Source organism: Anguilla anguilla, chromosome 18 (genome assembly GCF_013347855.1).
Source record: "Anguilla anguilla isolate fAngAng1 chromosome 18, fAngAng1.pri, whole genome shotgun sequence".
Lineage (NCBI taxonomy): Eukaryota > Metazoa > Chordata > Actinopteri > Anguilliformes > Anguillidae > Anguilla > Anguilla anguilla.
In genome coordinates, this window is record NC_049218.1 from 15,144,176 (window position 1) to 15,165,838 (window position 21,663).

A 21,663-nucleotide genomic window follows, 5' to 3' on the forward strand; every position below is an offset into this window, starting at 1 on the left:
AAAGTTATTGGCCATGTTACATTTATGATGAGTTACATTAATATCGACTCTCTCCTACCTTTCATGTTCTGGATAAGATACTAATGTGAAACATAAGACAAAATAAATCATATGGCATAAGGAAAATACATAAACATAAATATCGGAACGAAACTCGACCAGGCTTCTGTGAAAATTATTAAATGAATCTCATGGAAATCACGATTGCCTCAAGCGAGTACATTTTTTAATGTGTGAAGCTAATGATAGCATTAAGAGGAAATACTGGAACTCCCAGAATCTACCTTAGCATTCCGTTCTGAAAAAAGGCTTCTTAAATAATTTTCAAATTGTTAGCTATCAGACCTCGACTATGCGTACAGTCAATCAAGTGACATCTCACCTGCCCATTAAATGAATCAAATCACTCAACGATAGCATATCGCATTCATAGTCGGTTTAGCGTAGCTTATTCCAGCTAACTTGCGTTAAAATAAGACAAAATAAGACAAAAGAACCTTTGAAAACAGAATGCCAGGAACTTAAACACACTTAAATAAATTGGCAACATGTGCGTTGACAGAGACACACTTTGTGCCATGTTTTCACCTCTGCACCCCCATATATGAACCTCGTTTGTCTCAGCGCTTCTTACAAATGTAGTTATATAATATAATTAAAATATATTTACAATTCTTAAAAAACAAATTGCATCCACGTTTGTTGTAACTGACTATACACGTGTAACACTTATTGTCTATTTGGTTTTCCTTTCGTAGAAAGCAAACCTAATCAATAGTCAATACCAGCCTTTTGTAAACTCTAACCATGCCCTGACCAAATTGTTTTACGTTTCTGTAGGAAAACATTTCCATGTTTACTCCTGTGCTGTAACGGAATGATTAAAATCTATTGCGCTGTCTTCCTAATTTAAAGGAAATCTTGTCAACAAGATACAAACCTCGAACCTGAAACTTTATTGGGAGAGTCCATTGTTCAAGTGCACACGACAAGTGTTTCAAAGGTTCCTCTGCGGTCTGAGGGCGGAGCCAGGTAGTACAGCGAGCCAATAAACTTCGTGTTCCTCTCTGTTGGCAAGAAGGCTGATATACTTGACATTTTTCACACATTGGCTGTTGATTGGACCAGAAGGATTGTCCCTGAAATTAAATCACAGCGAGAAAGAGACGAAACAGCGGAAAAAGTATTATCGATGCTTAAACTTCCTTCTTTGGGCGTGTGTTTTGGACTAATGCGGACGGCTGTCGCCCAGCGGGACCACTGCGAGTCTGGGTTGTAATTAACGTTAAAAACAAAGAACAGAGAAACATTTTAAAGGCTTCCAATGGCACAGAGTGGGCATTCTTTTTCTATCCATGACATACTAACCCGTGGACCTGATAATCAGGATACCTTTACGGCCATCAGGGAATTTCCGCAGCTATGTGCGCTGGCCCACTCAGAGCTGCAAACGGATCATCGAGAAAATAAGGGATGCCACGATTCCACTGTAGCGGAGTGCACGGAACAACATAACGGAGATACAAGCAAAGAATTCCAAACTGTTTGTGGTGGAGGAATAACCAGCCAGTGCGGGGAAGACGAGGCTTTACCCTACAGCAACCCATGCGAAGAAGAATCGACCGGCATAGAAGCGGAATATGAAGAATACCATAAAGGTTTGCCACATTTCCCCAGTTAGAGGATCTTGACAGTGAGGATGCGTTCAAATTCACTTTACCAAGTGTACCGCCGCAGATTCACAAAGCGATCTGAGGACAGGCCACGACGAACATTTTTTCCTTTGTTGATTTGCTAAATCATTCCACAATCTAGCAATCAATGGCGATATTTTAACTAAAGATTTCTGAGAAATTGTAGATGAGATAAATCTCATGACCTACCCTAAAATTACGTTTGACTACGTGGGACCAAGTGGCCCACCAGTATGTCTCCCCCTAAATAGAAATGAAACCTATGCGCCTATGCATCCATCGGATGTAATGCATTCGTAGGTCCGCTGGATTTAAATCCTACTTCTGCTAAACAATTTATTGTTACACACATTTTTGTGGCCATTCCTCCAATGTGTTCTTGTCCCAAAACCGAAGTAAAGGACAGTCAAATCAGTCCTTAAATTTGGAACAAATTGATTTAATCCGTGTTATGCGAACATACATTTGTGGATCAGTCAGTGATGAAAAGTAAAATATAATCCATTATTTATAATCCATCAATTAATTGCTCATAGTAGTCGCTTCTTCATACGGAGAGTATGTTTACAGCCCTTTACATTTTTAGTTTAACTTGTTTCACAACTGGAATAGTCACCTGGCAAATGCGCCTGACGTCAACCATGTTATAAAGTAGATCCGTTCTGAAAGTGAGGTTTTCAATGTGTTCTGCTGTTTCGTTGTTAAACAAAAAGAAAGGTGTTGAGACGACTGTGGTAAATGAGTGATTTATGTATGAAACAGTGTCCATATTTGACTTTAACATTATAGTACAGCTATATAGTGACATAATCCCAACGAGTTTACGGATATACGAATTGATTGTGAAAACACGCTGTTGGCCTACTTGAGAAGGTTGTAAGTTTTGCCACAGAGAAACAACTCACTTGCAGAAAAAAAACACGAGCCCATTTTCTCTAAATTTACAGTGAACCAGAAGGAGGAACAGCACGGGAAATTGGAGGGCTGCGGCTTCGGCGATCAACCGAAATCCACCAAGAAACGGTCGCGAGCGGCTTTCTCTCACACCCAGGTTTACGAACTGGAAAGGCGTTTTAACTTGCAACGGTATCTGTCCGGTCCGGAGCGGGCAGACCTGGCCGAAGCCCTTAAACTCACTGAAACTCAAGTGAAGATATGGTTCCAGAACAGGAGATATAAAACGAAACGACGACAAATGGCAGCTGAACTGGCAACCAGCGCTACACCAGCCATGGCAAAGAAAGTAGCTGTTAAGGTACTGGTGAGGAATGACCAGAGACAATACAGAGCGGAGGAACTGCCTAGCCCACCTCTCATCCCACTATACCAGGCCTATCAGTACTGCCCTTACATATACTGCTTTCAGCCTTGGTTGTCAAACGCGGCGCTCTGCGCAGGATTGCATTAAATCAATAGGCTATGTTATGGGTAATCAAGACGTTATAGAATTATTAAAACGAACCTAACCAACTGTGTCAAACAAACTACTACATGGGCTAGGCAATGTTTACACTGAATCAGACGTGAGCGTTTCATATTCGTATTTCTTGCATGGGCGACCTTACGCACCGAACTCTTTTATGGATAACACCCCTGGGTTACCTATTCCTCTAATCTTCCTGGTTATCTATTTTTCTATTTCCCGCGAATATAGAGATGGACGTCATTGGTAATATAGCCTACTTTAATATTGACAACCCTATACCATCACCTGAGAGTGACGATTTATCGTTTTACGCACCTGTTCATCAAAAAATATTGGTTTTCTATAACTGGTAGGCTGCTATGTCAAAAAACAAAATCCCACGACGTGATAAATGCACAATAAACACGAGGAGATTTTAGGGAAATGTGGCTGCATAATTCAAGCGTGTAAAATTATTTTAATAATAAATGCCCATCTTGAAAGGATGTAGGCTATGTTATTGTCAACTGCTAGAACTGGTTTTTCTTTTGAAGACGCATTGAAACCCAACCATATATGTACTGTGCTAATTATTATGTGGCGACATAGCTCAGGAGGTAAGAGCGGTTGTCTGGCAGTTGGAGGGTTGTGGGTTCGATCCCCGCCCTGGGCGTGTCGAAGTGTCCCTGAGCAAGACACCTAACCCCTAACTGCTCTGGTGAACGAGAGGCATCAATTGTAAAGCGCTTTGGATAAAAGCGCTATATAAATGCAGTCCATTTACCATTATGCCTCACGTGGATTACAAACTTTGAATTTCGTTTTTTTTTTTATCTACAATTTATAAGCAGCGCCGCACAGTAGCCTACATGAACATCTCCCGAGTTTTCATTTTTTCTTCCCCCCCTTTTTCTATTTGTATTCCATTTCATGTATGCTTTTCTTTTCAATGTCTAACCATTGTTTAGCGAATGGTGACGAAATTAACTTGAATGTGATATAATCTATGGCATCTAAAATGCTTTAAAATAAGATGAAAAAACTAAAACTGAATTTGACACCGGCTACCTTGGTGTAAGTTGCACTGCGCAATTAAGCTAAACCGACAGCTTTAGCGAAATATAGCCTAGGCCTATTAAGATTCTTATTTTTCCTTTAACGGGAATGGGCTAAGATTTATTTCATGATTTTACATAGTGCTTTAATAACCACGATGCATTTTCGGTGGGCCTATGGCAGTTAGCAATCAGTAGGCCTATTCGAATATATTATTAAAAAACCCTTTCCTGCCGACATAACCCAATCCATAACGCCTTTATACACACATTATTCAGTGATTCCCTTGTCACGCTAAACCACTGGCACATAATTTTAACAGGCTATCTACACATTTGCGCTGATTTTCACGTTCAAAAAACGGGTCCATAAACGGTTTTTAACATGCCCATTTAGTGTAGCCTATGATGATTGGCGTGTAGAAGGAATACTTAACTGAGGGACACTTGGCATTTTCATTTATTTTTATTTATTTTTATTTTGCTACACTAAAAACATACGCGATTTACGAATATATTAATCGTAAGCCAGTTGGCATCGGAGATTTTATAGCTAAGACAACTGACTGAAATGATTATTTCTTTGTGACGGATTTGGACATAATATTTAAAAACAGTCAGGTGTCGGAGCGAAATAAAATAACGTGGAACAGCTGTTTCAAAGACTGCAACGTTAACTCTAGTTCATATTCTCGGAGGTTCTACTGTAAATACATGAAACATCTTACTTTAGTACTTATCTTTCTTATTAACTTTCTTAATTTCGGAAACCACGTGTGTTTCCAGAGGATTAAGCTAATTGATAAAACAGGTTCTACTGTTTTTACAAAAAAATATATTTCTTGTTACGGTAACAGAGATCGTACACTAGCCTAAATTCAATCTGCATTGTCTAACGGTTTATTTTAGTTTACGCAAAATATGCTTTTAGTATCTAAAACAGACACAACACACCAGAATTGTTGTGCCAGATCCCACTAAGATTACTGGAGCACACTGTTTTCATATTGGGTAAGATGGGGGGAGACAACGCCCATTTATAACAATGTCGATTTACTGATAAATTAGAACATATCTGGATATCAGTTTAGTATTTGCATAATGTTTATGCTTAAACCAATACGCAGACAATTATGTATTCGGGCTTCTTGGCCCACTATTGGGACAAGATGCCCCCTACCTGGGACAAGAAACCTCCGGGGGCCAACTTGCTCCAGTTGCCTTATTTTACAAACTTTGTCATTCATGTAACGTACACTTACATTACTAAATTCCCTGTTAACATTAAAATTAAGCGGCTCAGTAATTTCTAAGCTATGGGAAAGGGAAATTACAGTAATAAATAAATATGAATGTACTTATTCATTAAATTATTAATGCATATTTACTACTTACATATAATGTAGGCTAATTCATATGTAAATATGTTATACTTACATATTACTTACAAAACAAATGAATAACCCTCCCCTTGAGTCCCCCATACACATATAAAAAATAGCAATTTATGGAGATGGAACGAAAAATTCAAAAGGGCAGAGACATTCAATAAATGTGTTGAGATAAGATTTGGCACAATCTATTGGTGAAGGAGCAATTAAGAGGAATGGGGGGGGGGGGGGGGGGGGTTCCTTACCCAGCAAGGCATCTTAATAATAATAATTATTATTATTATTATGTTCCATAAGTGAGTTTGTCCAAGTAAAGGCTTTTAATTAATTAATCAAATTTTATCATATAGACTGTGGTACATATTTTAGGCACTTATTTTTTATAGTCAATGCAGATTTTGGAGCATGTGCATGACCAGCACACCTTGAGGAGACTACGGCAGTATTGAACAGTATTTTTCAGGTACGGTGTACATTATCCCTGTGCTGTGAGAAAATACTGCTCTATCATAAAGCATTTAGACATTAGATTTGTATAGGCAATTTATTACTAGAGACATTTATTTTAGAGTTAATGTTGGAACATTATATATTTTAGCTTCTGCCAAATGCCTGTAATGTAATGTAATGTAGTGTATTTTTGCCCCATCCCCAATCATTTATGTTATTTTATTTATTTATATATTGGTTCAAGATAAAGTCCTTTGAAATTAAAGATATTGCTTTCAAGAGGGTCTTGAATATACATTGTATATGGATATACATAAACTATACAAAAACCACTAAACCTAAACCACTATACGAGCTGGGCAGGTAATGCAATGCAAAATAATATGTACAATAGACCTTTCTATATGCATAAGAATGAAATAAAACAGGTAATTAAAAGTAGTAATGTAAGTAAAACAGACAGGTAAAAAGCAGGTAAAATATTAATAAATAGAATCAACAGTTGATTACATTAAAGCATGAATAGTTCCTTCCTCAGAATGCCTTCAGTAGGTGTATGAAATTAGTAAAATTTGTGATTGCTTTCTGATGAATAGGCACTCCAGTCCAATCATTATGGAATTGAATTAAAACAATTCTGATCATTACAGAATTAAAAGCAGTTTTTTTCCTAATTAATGTCACACCCTTGAAACTTTAAAATATATGTCTTCAGGATCTATGTACTGCCATATTAAATTAACAGGACTTTCGAGTAAAATGGAGCATTATTGTGGATGCATATTTGTGGACAAACACGTGTGAAATTGGTCTCAGACTCAGTGAACATAATTCTGCATACATATCCGTGATGCTGACCAAGAACAAATATGCACAAGTTTTTTTTTTTTAAACATTATTTTCAACAAACCAATTCTGTAGAGTGTAAGAATAATTTAATCAAAGTGGCAGCAATCAATGCTAATTTTAGCTGCAGTGTTCAAGACAAGACAGCCATGCATCATCAGCATAAAAGTGTACATCTGTATATTTACAAACCAATGTTAGGTCATTAATATAAATAGAAAATAGTGATCCCATGCCCAAACCACGTGGCACACTAATTGAATTGTACCACAGGGTCTGCAGTATTGCATTGCAGGAGGATGCCATCAGTCTAGCAGCTGACCAACCCACTGCTAGACAGATGGCCTCCTGCTACAGCACATTTGTGTCCTGTTATATAGGTAATTCTGAAACCAGTGCAACGTGCTTTGCCGAAAGACTAGTTTTCAGTTTACCTAGATAAGATAATAAAATGATAAACTAGTTCAAAAGCTTAAATTAAATTCCAGATAACACTTGGCTTGAGTTCTTGCAATTTGTCAGTCGGTTGACAAGGCCAAACAATATTTTCTCTCGGGCAGCGTTGATTTGAGGTGTTAGTGTGAGGGGCTCTTTTCATCTGGCCTGGGAAGCTAATACTGGCCATCAGGCATTAAGCGGGGCTATCCTCCTGTGCAACAGTTGCGCTACTCAGCTGGTGAATAGCAGTGTGAAGGGAAGCAATGTCTGGCTGCATCTGTTTGGGAGGATGCAGATGTTAGTGTGCACCCTTCCAAGTTGACGGAGGATATTGCATCAATAAGAATGAGAAAACGGGAACAAAATATTGTTCCAACAAATAATCCATTACACCAGAAGTATAAAAATCAAGTACTAGAATAAGCAAAACCATGGATAGTGCAACATCAACTGACATCTTCATTGAGTGCACCCCCTCCATTCTTTATTTTCTCTTATGTTCTCTTATGGTGTATCTAATGTATACTGCAGATAAGTATTGAACTTAAATATTAGTTTGTGCCAAGTAAGATGTACAGTGTTAAATAAACTTTGATAAATTTTAATCTGACGCAGAAAATTTGATCCCTTTTATATCCTTCTCTATTATACTTGAATGAAGATTGAATATTCTACTGTGTAATTTTGCTGCAAACTGCAGTATCATCACATTGAGAAATAAGATTTATATTGATCTTTGTGAGGTTTTGGCTGAGTGACACTGAACTATATACATGTTTTGGTAAATGTTTTTGTTTAAAATCCAAATGGAATTTATTTTTAGTCATGATCACGTAGACATAATTCATTTTTTGTGATTAGCAGTATATAATGAAGTGAGGAATTGCAAGCAGTTTGCAAAAAATATCTCAGGGAACCAGGTAATTGTGTCTGCAAAAAGAAAAACAATTAAATATTTTCAAGTGGAAATAGTACTCATACTCTAATTAGGGGTGGCTACTGGTGTCATGAGAATGAGTGTGAATGAGTGGTGAGAAGCATACTGATTTTCTGGCGCATACAGGAGCCAGTTTTTCAGGCGCCTGCTCACAAAATCTCATTCTGCGTGCTGCTCGATGGCTGTCTGTTATCGGTCCCATTTTCTGCCAAGACTGGTATTAAAGAGCATGTCTGTACTATCTGGCGAAGCATCTAGCCTCGCCCTGCAGAAATGCAGTAAGTATACTTGTGCCTGCTTGGGGCTAACAAGTGGCTCATTAAGCAAAGCACTCACTACTAAACAGGCTGGGACCTAAAGCCTAGACATTGCAGGTTCCAACTTGGGCTGATACCAGTTCCTGTAAAGCTGGAAAGTCATCATACACATCTCTAAATATGTAAAATATCCTTCATTGCACACAAAACCGTCTGGGCTAATTGAAAACATGCACTTCCACTGAAATAATATATTTGTTAAAACCCAGAAAATGGATTATTCGTTCATTGTGGGATTTGAGTGTTTGTGACAGCATTAAAATGTCTGTTCAGTTTCATTTTTGGAACAGCCTTGTTAGCTTAAAATTATTTCTCAAGTAGGAACCTGTATTTTTGGTCAAAGGTCCTACTTCATGGTCCCTGAACCCAGCTGTGTCTCCTCCCATTGGGTGAGGGTGGGCAGATCTGTCTCTCTGCTAAGCTAGGAAAACACAAGAGCTTCGGGAAATGTCTTTGGGTATATATAAATATATATCCAAAGTATGTAAACATTCTGTCCGAGTGGGAATCCCACATTGCCACCACAGGTTCCGCGCAATCTAATGTGAATGGGCGTGTGAAGTCTTTGTCTAAGGTGATTCATGGTGTGGTCAAAAGACAGCCACCGGCGTGGAGAGTCACTGCAGTCTACCTGTTTAGACAGGGGCTCCTGTAATTATGCCACATTTTCACACAGAAAGGGAGGGCTTCAAGTGAATTTGAAGATGTGCCTGCTGGAGAACTAATCTGATGGCATTACAATTTTTTTTGTTTAGTTTTTGTTACATTAATATTTAAGCACTTGGCAGCTGTAAAATATTTTGCTGTGTCTTATTTCGCCACTGCAGTCTTTACGCGCATAGTTGCTATAGTTTTGGTATACATGTCTAAAATAAATGACCATTAATGACTCTGGGGCCGTTCAGGAGTAACTGCCGACACATTTGTGCATTTCTGTCATGGTAATTACTGTCTCACTAGTACATGTACATAACTGCTGCAGATTATCTCCAATGTGTCACTGCTGTCATTGTTACCCTGCTTAAAAATGGTCTAAAAGGATTGAAATGATGCACGATTTTTCTAAATAATTAGTATCTGAGGGTTGCTGGTTTGCAGGTATCCAACTGGCACTGAATAAGCCAACTGAATGGAGATGAACGACTTGCGAATGACTCGTTCATGGAGAACGATTTTTTAGTGAACAAGGAATCACTACTTGTATTGCACATGTAAATATATTTTGGCATGCATGCAATTCAAATTCTAATTGCCAGATGGCTTATCTTTGTATCTCTTTATCTATACTATCCATTTTGAGTCATAACTCATGTTGTATTGAACTTGGCACATCTTGAGAGTGAATGGGCAATATTATAGGCCCATCAATTTAGTCCACTTCATGGATTGTGATCACTTGAAAAATAGGCTGTGAGTAGTGAGTAGTGTCTGTAGTGTCTGTGAGTAGCACCTTTCAAATCAAATAGAGCTGTGCATTTTAAATGACCACTATTCTATTCTGGTCAGAAAGAAAGAGGTTGTATATTGGCTTTTCTGATGCACTGCATATCAGGGCAGAGGTTAGCTAGCACTGTGTCAAAGGTGGAGTCTTGGACCAGGATGTTGTCCTGGAATGCCAGGCAGGCAGTTGCTTACTGTTCAACTATCCGATTGGAATAACAGTGAACTTCTACAGTCCTCTGGCAATGCCAAACCACATCTTGGGGCGAGAACCTGCCAGTAGTCACTGTGGAGCTAGCTGAGTGAGCTGATCCACGTGGAGCCCATTATGCTGTCCAGAACATTTTCAATGCGAGTGAGGGGGGTATGCTACTGACCTGTAATACATGCAGAACCACTGGAAGCCATCCTTCTTCGACAGCAGCATTGCCAGAGATGACCAGGGACTTGGAGGTATAGATCATGCTGGCTTCTGCCATTTCACAGATCTTTGACTCCCCTACTCTTGCTGTGCCAGAGGGAGCTGCCTTAGTCGTTGCCTGATTGGGGCCGCTGTGCTGGTGATGACGTCATGCTGGTTGACGTGGGTCTGGGTGCAGTCACTGCCTTTATCTGCGAACAGGAAGCAGATCTTAGCCAGGAGAGCATGTAGCTGGCTGCACTCCCTGGTCCCTTACTGCTATGCTGGACAAGCTGTTCCATGGCAAGCAGTGTTTCCCTGGAGCCTCCTCCTACATGACAACGTGATGAAGTGCCCCACTGGGGCCCATGGTGGAGCAGGGCGAGCAGGTTTGGATGTGTTGATTGTCACCCCTGCACTGGCTAGGGCATCCAGACCCAGGACGCAGGGGTCGGTGATGTCAGCCTGGAAGGATTGCTGCCTGATGGTGACAAGGCCCAAATGTACAGTCAGCTAACAATCACCGTGCAGACTGGCTGTTTGCCCAATCACTGATCCCAGCTTAATGTGCGTGGCTACCCAAGGTAAGTGGTTAGTGTCCAGCTTAAATCAGGCTGATGATGGAGACTGTATCAATGAGGCCTGTCACGGGTGCTTCCAAGGTAGCTCTCTGCCCGTAGTCACCTCTTACATGCCCTCACCAGATTTCCGTTTCACCCAGCACCAGAAATTTCGCCTTGTTGTCACTGTCTTGGTTGGAGCTGCCTCAACGTCTTGCTTGTTTCTTGTTGTTGTTGCCGCATTTTTGGACAAAGGAATGCTGGAAACAAATGAAACTAAGACTGCCAAATCAGCCACTGGGTCATTGCTCCTTAAGTTTTGCTGCAAGTTATGCCAGTTTGGCAGTTGTAATGCCTCCCACCCCCCACTCTGGGTAAGTAATGGGTAAAAACTGCACCTGCTCTAATTGTTCCATCTGCTGAACGCAAATAAGAGGCAGCGTTCATGATCTCTCATCACACACATTTCACAGCACAGCCTCTGAGAAATTTCAGAAATAATGATGAGGGAACAGATGAGCACTTCATACTTAAAGTTGATCAAAGCCTCCTGTAATTTTCAGTTTTTATTTCTAAGGAGACTGGAAGAAGTGTATTGAATCCCTGCAGTGGGAAATGTGATAGCGACTGGTCCCTGATCTTTCTGTGAAATGAAGGGACTGGCGTGCAGGTGGCAAATGGTGATTCCCCAGACCCCAATGGTGTGGGCCTGGAAAGGCATTAGTCTTCATCCACAGGAACAAATTCAAAGATTCCTGTCATATCTTATTTGCCGGGGAACGAGTTGAAACAATTGTAGTAAATGAACGGCCTCAAAGTCTATTGCTCTGGAGGTCTGTTTCCAATGGCACTGTTCCCAAGATATGAGAGAATGCATGGTATTTTTAAGTAATTATGCTATCACAAAAATGTGAAAGTTCTTCAAGGACCTTTTTCATTTTTCAGTGGGTTCTGAAACCATTTTGGGCAAATATGAAATTATGTTACCTTCCTCTGATAGGCCTACATACATAGCGCTGTTACTTTCTGTTTTTATTTTTTAAAAACTGCTTTTCTGAAGAGAAATTGGATAAACCTAAAAATCAATGTGACGGATGTTTCCAAAGAAAATACACTCAGGTGTTTTTTAAAGAAATTGCCTGCATGGTTATCAGTGGGAGGCTTACTGTTTAAATCAAGACTTGAAGTTTCTGAAAATATACTTCAAGATTGTACTATATAATTGCTTTTAAAGCCTTTTGGTCTTTGTACACACGGTACCTGCTCCTCTCTCCCACATATGTGAGGTGTGATTTATAATATTGAAAGAGAGGCCTTTAGAAAATGGTTATGGCAGGGCAGGTGTAATCGCCAATAATGACCATATTGACAGGATATTGACAGGGAAAGCCTGATTCTACATCAGCTTTCCTACTGGAATGCTTTATGAATGCGGGCTCTGACCCAGGATTAGTTTTGTCCTTTAGCTCATAATAGATGTGGCTAAGATATGGACAGGGTTAAATCTAATCTTAGATCATTCCTCCTAGTCTGAGATGTTTTTTGAATATGGGCCCTTGGTTTTAAAAGTTTACTTTTTTTTTTTTTACCAAGCTAGACATTACTGGAGTTTGTTGGCTTCACTCCCTGTAGCATTTGCCTAAGAACATTATTGCATTTGGGGATTCCCCTCATACCCTGGTTCTACCAATAGTAAGGGATAGGAGAAGTGGCTGGAGCATTAGCAGGTGTTTACATGTTCACTTTGGGGAAAGCATGAATCAGGAAGGAAATAGGCATTGGGTAATACCTTTGTTTAGAGAGCATGACCTTTGTGTCCTCTGCCGCATTATAGGCCCACTCTGTGGCTATCAATAACATGCACAGAGGGACTCTTCTATCTGTTTCAGTAACTATTAGCTGATAGCATTACTACACAGAGGAATGTAAACTTTAAAGTAGCCCAAAGATATTTACCCCTTCTGTATCGGCCCCCTTTTTTAAACACAAGCCTGAAAATGACATGCCCAAAATAAAATGGTTACTATTCTAAACCATTTTGACTGCAGGCGTACAAGATCACTTCTGAAAGGTAACCCCCATGAGTTTGTTTTCCAAGAGTCAGAATTACTCTAAATGTTTCTGAAAGAAAGTAACAGGAGCTCAAACACAGTGGAAGTTTGTTTTCTCACCTCTTGGTGTGCCTGGCGGGTTCAGAAGCACAATGGAGCCACATCCAACACTGGACAAATTTGATGACAATACCACAAAGCTATTTTCTAAGCTGTGTCTAGGCGGGTTTCCAAAAAGGCCATTTGGAAAGTCCAAAAGGAAACTTAGTACACTTGGACACTTTCTTGCAAAACAACAACCTTTTTAGGCGTAAAACCTCAATAAATTTGCTTGTCAGTGCATGACATTTTCAGCCTTTGTGCTAAAAAACATACGGTTTGTTTACGCAGGAGAAACAATTTGTATCCTTTCATGCAAGCCTAACAAACTATACACCGTTAGAAATGTAATTTAATTGGCGAAAATGCTTAAGGGGTTAAACACCAAGCTCCCAGACCTCCAACCCAATTTCCCCACCCGTCACAGCCAGATGAATCACTATCACCCTCCATGTGCTTTCAAGACCAATACAGTTTGCTATTAATTTGGTTAGAATATAAACACCATGATGTATTAGTCAGAATATTTGGAGCATGAATGAATGCTTTATGCGTTATATTTGTGGACTTCCTGACAGGTCATTTATCATTGACCTTCTGAACATGCTGTAGAACTGTAATATTGTAATGAACAGCTATAAGGAGGGCCTGAGCACGTTTACACAATACAAGAAACGGACTATCCAGAATTATAATCCTGCACCAAAATTATAAAAATGTGCTTGAATACAGTTTTCTATAAAACAAATAATACAGAATGATATGATTATTGTATACACTGGAAATGCTACAGTACCATAGTTAAGAAGGCTTGTTCTACTGCAAGTTAATGATGGCACAACTACGCAAGCTTAACACACAGCAATGAGTGACAAAATCACAAACATCAAAATTCTTTTAACATAATTCACACTCTGTACACATAAATACAACATATCAGCCCGAACAGACCCCATTTATGGACACCACCACATATAAATCTATGGGGAGGGACGTGCCTATTATCCAGACACAGGGCCACCTTTACCTAAGCTAATTACAATAAAATAAAAAAGGAACTGAATATGTGCACACCTACACACCTGTGTGTGCACTGGTGCTACATTAATTTAACAATGAAACAAGTGCAATTTAGCAATAATTAATAAAGGTCAACTACAAGAGGAGGAGTTTAAGAACAAGTAGAACACCATGTACTCACTGCCATGCAGATTGCTTAAAATTCAAACATTTGTACCACCAAAATTTCCTTTTTTAAATGACATTGTCCATGCAGACACTGCATTTGTTTGGGTGTTCTGCTGTGGCAAAAGGCTGGAGGTTTTCAAGAGGTAGTATGATTAGGGATGGCTTGGGTGCTGCTGTGTGGCAGTTAGATGTGAGAAGTGCCCTAGAATGTGAAAATAGCAGAAAGGTCTCAGAAGAAATTAAGTCTAGAGCTTGTAATAATACTTCACAGCCTCAGACTATGGCCTGTATGTGGCAGTCATTTGTTTTCTTCACTCTTGAGAAAGTTTGCCTATTGAACTAATCTGATGAGATATTCGGTAAGATCAGTGTTTGGTGAGAATGATATCTTTTCCCTTGCTGGAAAATAACCAGGCCACTTAACTCAAAGTGACAGAGAGGCCTGTGTTAAATGGACGACTTTCTTTTACTGGAATTAAAATGTAAATTTTTCCCCTCCTGGATGTTCAGTGGGTTGTGGAGTGTGGGAACGGCTCGTTTTCTTGGCAGAACCATGAAAATATTTCTGCACTGTCCTTGCCATAGAAGGCGCTGCAAAAGGACTGATATCCTCCAACCTGATACTTTTCCTCAGTGTGCATCTCAGCGTAGCGTCTCCCACTCTTCCAAGCCCTGTGAAAGGAATTTAAATGTTTTAATTGCTGCTGATAAGGGCAGACAAGCAGCACATTGAGAAAGGGCGATATGCAGGGACTTCCTATCAGCACAGTGATAGAGTCTTCACTTAGAGCCTCTTAGGGCTGGTTGTTAGGAGCAGTCTGGCGGCAGTTCCGCTCCCCCGCTCTGAAACAGAGTCCTGGCCTTGCTCTTGACTGGAAAGCTGAGTCTGTCTCCCCAAGGAGTGACACTGCAGTCAGGTAAAGTAAAGCCACCACCGAGGTCAAGGCCCCCTTACTGAAAGCTAGCCAATCAGGGGGGAGAAGACCCACAGGGAAGTGTCTGATCTTCAACTGGAACTTTCTGTCAGTGCCTTCTTGGCATGGCTGAGGTTTCAATATGCTTATTGTTAGCAACTGTGTTTGTTCAAATTATTTGGGACATGCAATAGCAAGGGGTTCTAATATTTCTACAGACAGTTCAAAATGTTTTTTTCAAGAAATAAATAGCCGAAAATGATAGCAGATCACCATCGGATTTCAGTGTAGTGACGCAGCTCACAGTTTGGTATGTAATGCTGACTGTTACAGTGCTAACAGTGATGGTGGTGGTTGTGAAAATGCTGGCTGTGGTCATCAGCTCTGCAGGACAGCCCATAATTACAGTAGAACCTCACAGATACAAATCACAGTTACAGACTGACAAGTCAACCAAACAGGGCATGCACATTTTGCCTTTACAAGCTCCTTATTATGGATTATCTGTTACTATCACTGACGCTAAAAGGTGGTCATCAAACAGAAACATTTTCCCTGTATAATAGAACTGGAAACACATGTCCCCCTCTATAGCTATGTTTCAGTGAGCACATTACATTTAATATGCATTGCAAAGGTATTGATCGCTAATGTAGTAGCACAATTCAAAACAGGTGACAAAGTGAAAGTTCAAAGTTCCTACCATCTGCATTTCACAGCAGAAATCGAGATTCGTCAGACCAGGCAATGTTTTTCTAATGTCTTCAATTGCCTAATTTTGGTGATTACGTGCCCACTGTAGTCTCATCTTCCTGTTCTTAGCTAACAGCAGTGGAAAAGCCTTCTGCTGCTGTAACCTATCCGATTCAAGGTTCAACACATTGTGCGTTCATATATATGGAGCTACTCAGCTCCAGGTCCTGCACGCCACAGTGTCTGCAGGTATTCACTCCAACAATGTACTACACCACCTGACTTCACTAATTATTTTACCTCCTTGGTTCAGGAAATAAGCTCATTAGTGAAATCAGGTGGTGCATAATTGGAGCAAATACTTGCAGATGCTGCAGCCTGTATCACCTAGCGATGAGTAGCCCTGCTTTATATACTGATTTACAGCCACATGATTTGCTGTTTGGATGAGCTGGTGTACTTTATAAAGGGGCCACTGAATGTTTAAACAAATTAAACAAAACAGTTTATATGCAGGAAAAACATTAACATTTCATAAATAAATAAATATATTGTACTATATTTTAAAAAGTTTTCTTCCAATTTAAAATTGCGTTTTAATATATTTATTTTTTCACCAGGATCATTTAAACATGTTGTATGAAACTGAAGCTGAGCTGAAACCCAGGAGAACCCTGAGTCTCAACACCTCTTGCAAACGGCAGATCCTCCCCTCTCCCTTTTGTGCTGCAAACCGAAGGCTTTGTAGGGCTTGTGTTAAGCTGACCAGTGCTGGCAGGCTCAGGTATTCCTGAGTGACAGGAAACTAGTGATGCTTTGAGGATCAGGTTCAAAGTAGGGGGAAGCTGTTGCCTCCACTGCCCCTGAGCTGCACCTGTGCTGTCCGGACCCTACATGTCCTTTCCGCACCTCCCGAAGGAGACTGACCCAACGGAAGGGGGAGGGAGAGATTTGGTAAAGTGTTTGTCAGGGGGATCCTGTGGCCTTGTTTACATTCTTCAGGAATTCATCACATCAGAAGAGAAAGAAGAAGGGAAAGTTTGGTATTGGGAAAGAGAGAGTCCTGAACACCTGCAATTCCCCCCCAACCCCAGGATTCTGGTTTCGGTTGGATCCTTGACAGGATTAACCAATAACTGTCTGCAGTCCAGATGGGGGGAGTCCTGTGTCTTGTGCTAAATCACTTGACTAGTGGACAGCTGATGTTGGAGTAGGTTAAGACACACACAAACACCCACACACACACATACCCACATGCTCACACATATATGGTCATTCACACACACACAAACACACACATATGCAGACACACACATGCTCAGCATCACAGACAAATACACACACACACACACACACACACACTCAGCCATAGTCACATACAAGCACACACACGTTCTACAACACAACGACTGCCAATGTCTTTTGTTTCCCACTTTAGTGTGTGCCCACCTTCTGGATCATCTTACATGGGTAGATGCAAACACATCAACACATCAGAAAGAGCGTAAAACCAAACAAACCCCTTCACCACAAGCAATCTTTTCTCTCAAAGTCTGTCTTTGTGTTGTAGTGCCAGTGGTGTGTGTGGTGTTCATATATCCATTTTGTGAGCACAAAACGAAACACTACAGTGTCAAAACCTATAAACAGCTGGGTTTTGTGCTGGAAGCTGCATTTTCATTGCATGATTCTCTGGAATTAGATAAGTAGTGGGAAGTATCCAGTTTCTCACAACCACGCAGAGATCTTGAGCATCTGTAGGTCTCTAGGCTCACAGTGGTCAGGCCCACAGATAAACCAGCTGTATTACATCATTCCTCAGCCTGTTCCCCTGGGGGCCCTCTGAGCATCTTGTATTCCTGCTGTTGGAGAAATATCTGTAGCCCTCCCCCCGACTCAACACGCAGCCATCTAACATGCTTCACCCAGTAATGACAAGATCACTTTCTCCAGAAAATCTTGACTTCCTAAGATACAAATTTCCTCCTAATGTGTCTCAGGTTGCATGGTAAAACTGATTAAAGTGTTGCCTCACCTCTAGGAATCTTCTTAAATGTCTACAGCTGTGCCGACAGTAACCCCACTATAGTCACCAGTCCACACAGAATTGTCAGTGTAAAATGAACTCTGATATAGTAATTTTAACTGTAATAGAGTACATATTGTCCCTCATGTACCCTGTTAGAATTTATGTAACGCTGCTAGAGTTGATTTAACACATTTTGTTGATTTAACACACGTTCCATGAAAGGGTTAAGCATGAAGGTCAACATCAAGCATGAAAGGTCAAAAATAGCCACACAGAGATATCAGTTACAATAGCCATCTGTATGTTGTATTTTGGAAACTGTGATATAGGTCTGTGATACAAATCAGTGCTTCAAGTGCAAATCAGTGTTTGTGAATCAATGTAAAATTATTAAAAATATAAATAAGCCCATGCCGAATCGCTTTATGATCCAACAATTCACTCTCATAAGTTGCGTTGGAAAAGAGTGTGAAAAATTGATTGATTGTAAAACAAAAGATATTACAATACCTTCACAGACAAGTCTAATTTAGAGGTTGTATTCAGCATGAGTTGTCACAAACAAGAAAAAACAGTTTTTCATTTTTTGGAAGCCATGACATATGACATGCTGGAAAAATACACTACCAAGTTCCTCATTGCAGCACTTCACCCTGAGCTCATGGCATGGCGCTTACCACAGTTTGTGTTTGGCATGGCCTTTAAAAAAAGCCTATCCCATCCCTGCAATGCCCTCCATCAACTCTGGAGGGCACACACTCCCAAATGCGTACAGCTGTTCATTCTGCAGTCCACCAGCTAAGCAGCACAGTCACAGCAATAGCAGCTAGACCATTGCTGATCAAAGAACAAGATCTCCATACACTACCAGGGAAACCCAAACCCGGCATATGTTTTACGCATAATTGTGACCTTTAAGGAGACTCACACGTGCATATTTCAGTGTGAAAGGGATTAATTATTGTAACTTCTTAATCATGGATTTGCTTTTTTTATATGCTTGATAGTGGTAAGCACAAAAATCCAATGGCTCTCTGGGTCTGTCTGTTACATCTCGCCAAGATAACCAGCCTATAGTCCATAAATATTTAACAGGGTTGGGTTAACCACCAGCGACAGGCAATCAGAAGTTCACCCCCATCTTGGTTCCTACCCCAGTCAGAGAGGTGTGGAACGAGGGGACGGGGGTGCAGTGACGTGGCAGCTACTCCATCCAGAAGCACCTCCTGCAGTGAAGTGTGGGGCAGGAGTGTCAGCCAGAAAAGGTGTCACAGCCAGAGGAAAGAACAGGGAAGCACCTCATCCATCACCTCCTATATCTACATGGATGGGATTTTACTGATTAATCAGCAAATACTGATTTTCAGACCCTAAATGTGCTCACCAGGGGCAGATGACTTGCATATGTCATAAGCACGCACATCTTTTGCAGACAGCTTTTGTGCTATTTTGACAATTGATAGCAAGTCACCAATATTCAGCAATAAAGTCAAATACTAGTGGCCCCCAGAGATATTTAGGGTCTGAAAACCAGTTATCCCTGATTAATCTGTTAAAATCAGTAGCGCTCCTTGAACAAGTGATGTATGAGGGAAAATCAGAGATATGGGCAGAAATACAGTGAAATGTATTTTGTGACAAAGTACAAAATACCTTCCAAATAAATTTATCTTTAAACTGCAATCAAAATGGTGGTGGCATAGATTGCTTTGCAGGTGGCACAGACTGTAAAAAAACAAAGGCAAGCAACCAAATGGAAGTATGTACATGTAAATACATATTAAAAACGCATGCTGACTGAATTCTGCCCACCCCTGCCAATCAAGGAAGTCTGAGCCTTGTTTCCTTTTCTAATCCCGGAGCCGTAGGCCAGAAGCTGTCGTCTCTCAGGGCTCAGAAGGCAGTTTCAGCAGACTCAAGCACTTGGCGGTAGGGTTGCATTCTTTGGCACCTCGTCCCTCCCCCATAGGCATATGCATCTCCTCACCTGGCCGTTGCCCCCCCCCCCTCCCCCCAAACACAGGTGCATGCGCCACACATGCCAGTGACCTGGGGCTTGAGTTTCTAAAACACAAACTCGCACCCCCTTGCAGGGTGTGTGGTGTCAGTCACTCCTGTCTTGTTTGCACAGAGCTTTTTTTTTTTACAGCCACTGACTGAGTGGACAGCTGTATTAATGTGCTGTCGATTTGTTGGGTGCCTGTGTAAGAGGGTATTTGGGGTGACCTTGGAGTATTGCAAGCCTAGGTTGGCCTTACCCACACATCAACACAAAACTAATCATAGCTGTCCAAACAAAACAAGGCATGTCTTGTTATTTGTGATAAGGGTAAAATATATGATCAGCTTGTCTTGTATGGTTTGCACACCATTTTTAACACATGTTTATGCTACAAGAGGCAGTGGGGGCTGGTGGGAACAGGAGAGCTGGGAGACCCAGGAACTCCGATTCTGATTGTACAGATAAATGTATTTTAAAACAAGTCACTCAGACGATGTTAGACTGCACCGCGATGCATTAAAAAGGAGTTGTTGGTTTTCAGAAGACTGCAGATTTTTTCTGGGTTAAAGCAGGAGATTAGCCTGCAGATGACGCACAGGGCCCCCTGTTTTCTGTTCAGACGGTTTATTTGCGTGAGTCCTGCTGAGATAAGCACGGGAAAGCCACTAATGTAGTTGAGGAGCCCCACTCTGTCATGGATTATTTAGACAGAGCGGTTCTGCAAACTTCAACGGGCTGTAATCTGGATGGCAGGATTCTACATCCTGATCTTCGGGCTCTCTCTGGTCTGCCGGTTGGCCTCCTAGCCAAGGGGACGGTGTGTCTGGGGTTAACGTATACAGAGGAGCAGGGCGCCATACTGTCTCTCTCCCCCAGAGTCTGAATGGGCAGGGAGACATGATCGAACGCCCTGTCGAGGCAAAGACAGTGAGGCACCCATGAACTACCAGAGGAAGTCCAGCAGACAAAGAGATGCAAGTGCCAAAGATCACGCTAAGAATGACAAATTTCTACATTATTTTTCACCAAATGGCACTCAAAAATGCATCAGCTACCAAAATTCTGTTGCCTTTTCAGCTGCTGTTATGACTCATAGTTTTTCATTCTCCACCACTGGCAGATAGACAAAGTTTTTTTTTCATCCACAGAGTTTGAGCCCAACACAACTCCCCCCACCCCCTGCCCCCCCATCTCAGTATAGGTCTCTGCAGTGAGAGTCCTCCCTGTCAGCGTGTACTATCTTCAAGGCCAGCCTGTTGCCTTTATTTGGAGCAGTGCACACAACAGTAGGGGAATAGTGTGCTTCTCCCCCGCCACCAAAGCCAACGCAAGACAAAATTATGCCAAGAAAAACAAACGAACATGGGGGTCCGCGACCCCTTCCACAGCACTTTTGTTTGGCCAGAATGGGGGCACAGGTGTGCCCTGCCGAAGACTCTCCTCTTTTCAGGGATTGACTATTTTAAGACTCCTCGTATTCCTGGTGGCGGTGGGGGGTCGGGGCAAAGGGAGAGGGGGGTGCCTGTCAGGGAAAAACAGGCTTTGAAAGGAGAGATAAGAGAAAACGAGAGGTGTCGGCCACCGGGAATGAAAACAAAGGGGTGGGGAGGGCGTGGTGCATGGGGATCGGCACCGCAGCCCAAGGTAAATATGTCAGCCACTGCTCTGTGCCTGCAGGCCTGCCTTCCACCCCTGTCAAAACTATGTGTCAGCTCTTCTGATTAATAGAAAAAGCTGTATTGAAAAAAAAATAT

The 21,663-nt window shown here is 41.2% G+C and overlaps 1 protein-coding gene across 1 annotated transcript; it reads left to right on the plus strand.

Moving 5' to 3' along the window:
- The first annotated feature begins 1,085 nt into the window (after positions 1-1,085).
- Positions 1,086-3,623, plus strand: nkx3.3 (NK3 homeobox 3). Its single transcript, XM_035399739.1, has 2 exons — positions 1,086-1,658; positions 2,642-3,623. The coding sequence occupies exons 1-2, from the start codon at positions 1,325-1,327 to the stop codon at positions 3,100-3,102; spliced, it is 795 nt and encodes a 264-aa protein (XP_035255630.1). The 5' UTR covers positions 1,086-1,324; the 3' UTR covers positions 3,103-3,623.
- Positions 3,624-21,663: the final 18,040 nt, after the last annotated feature.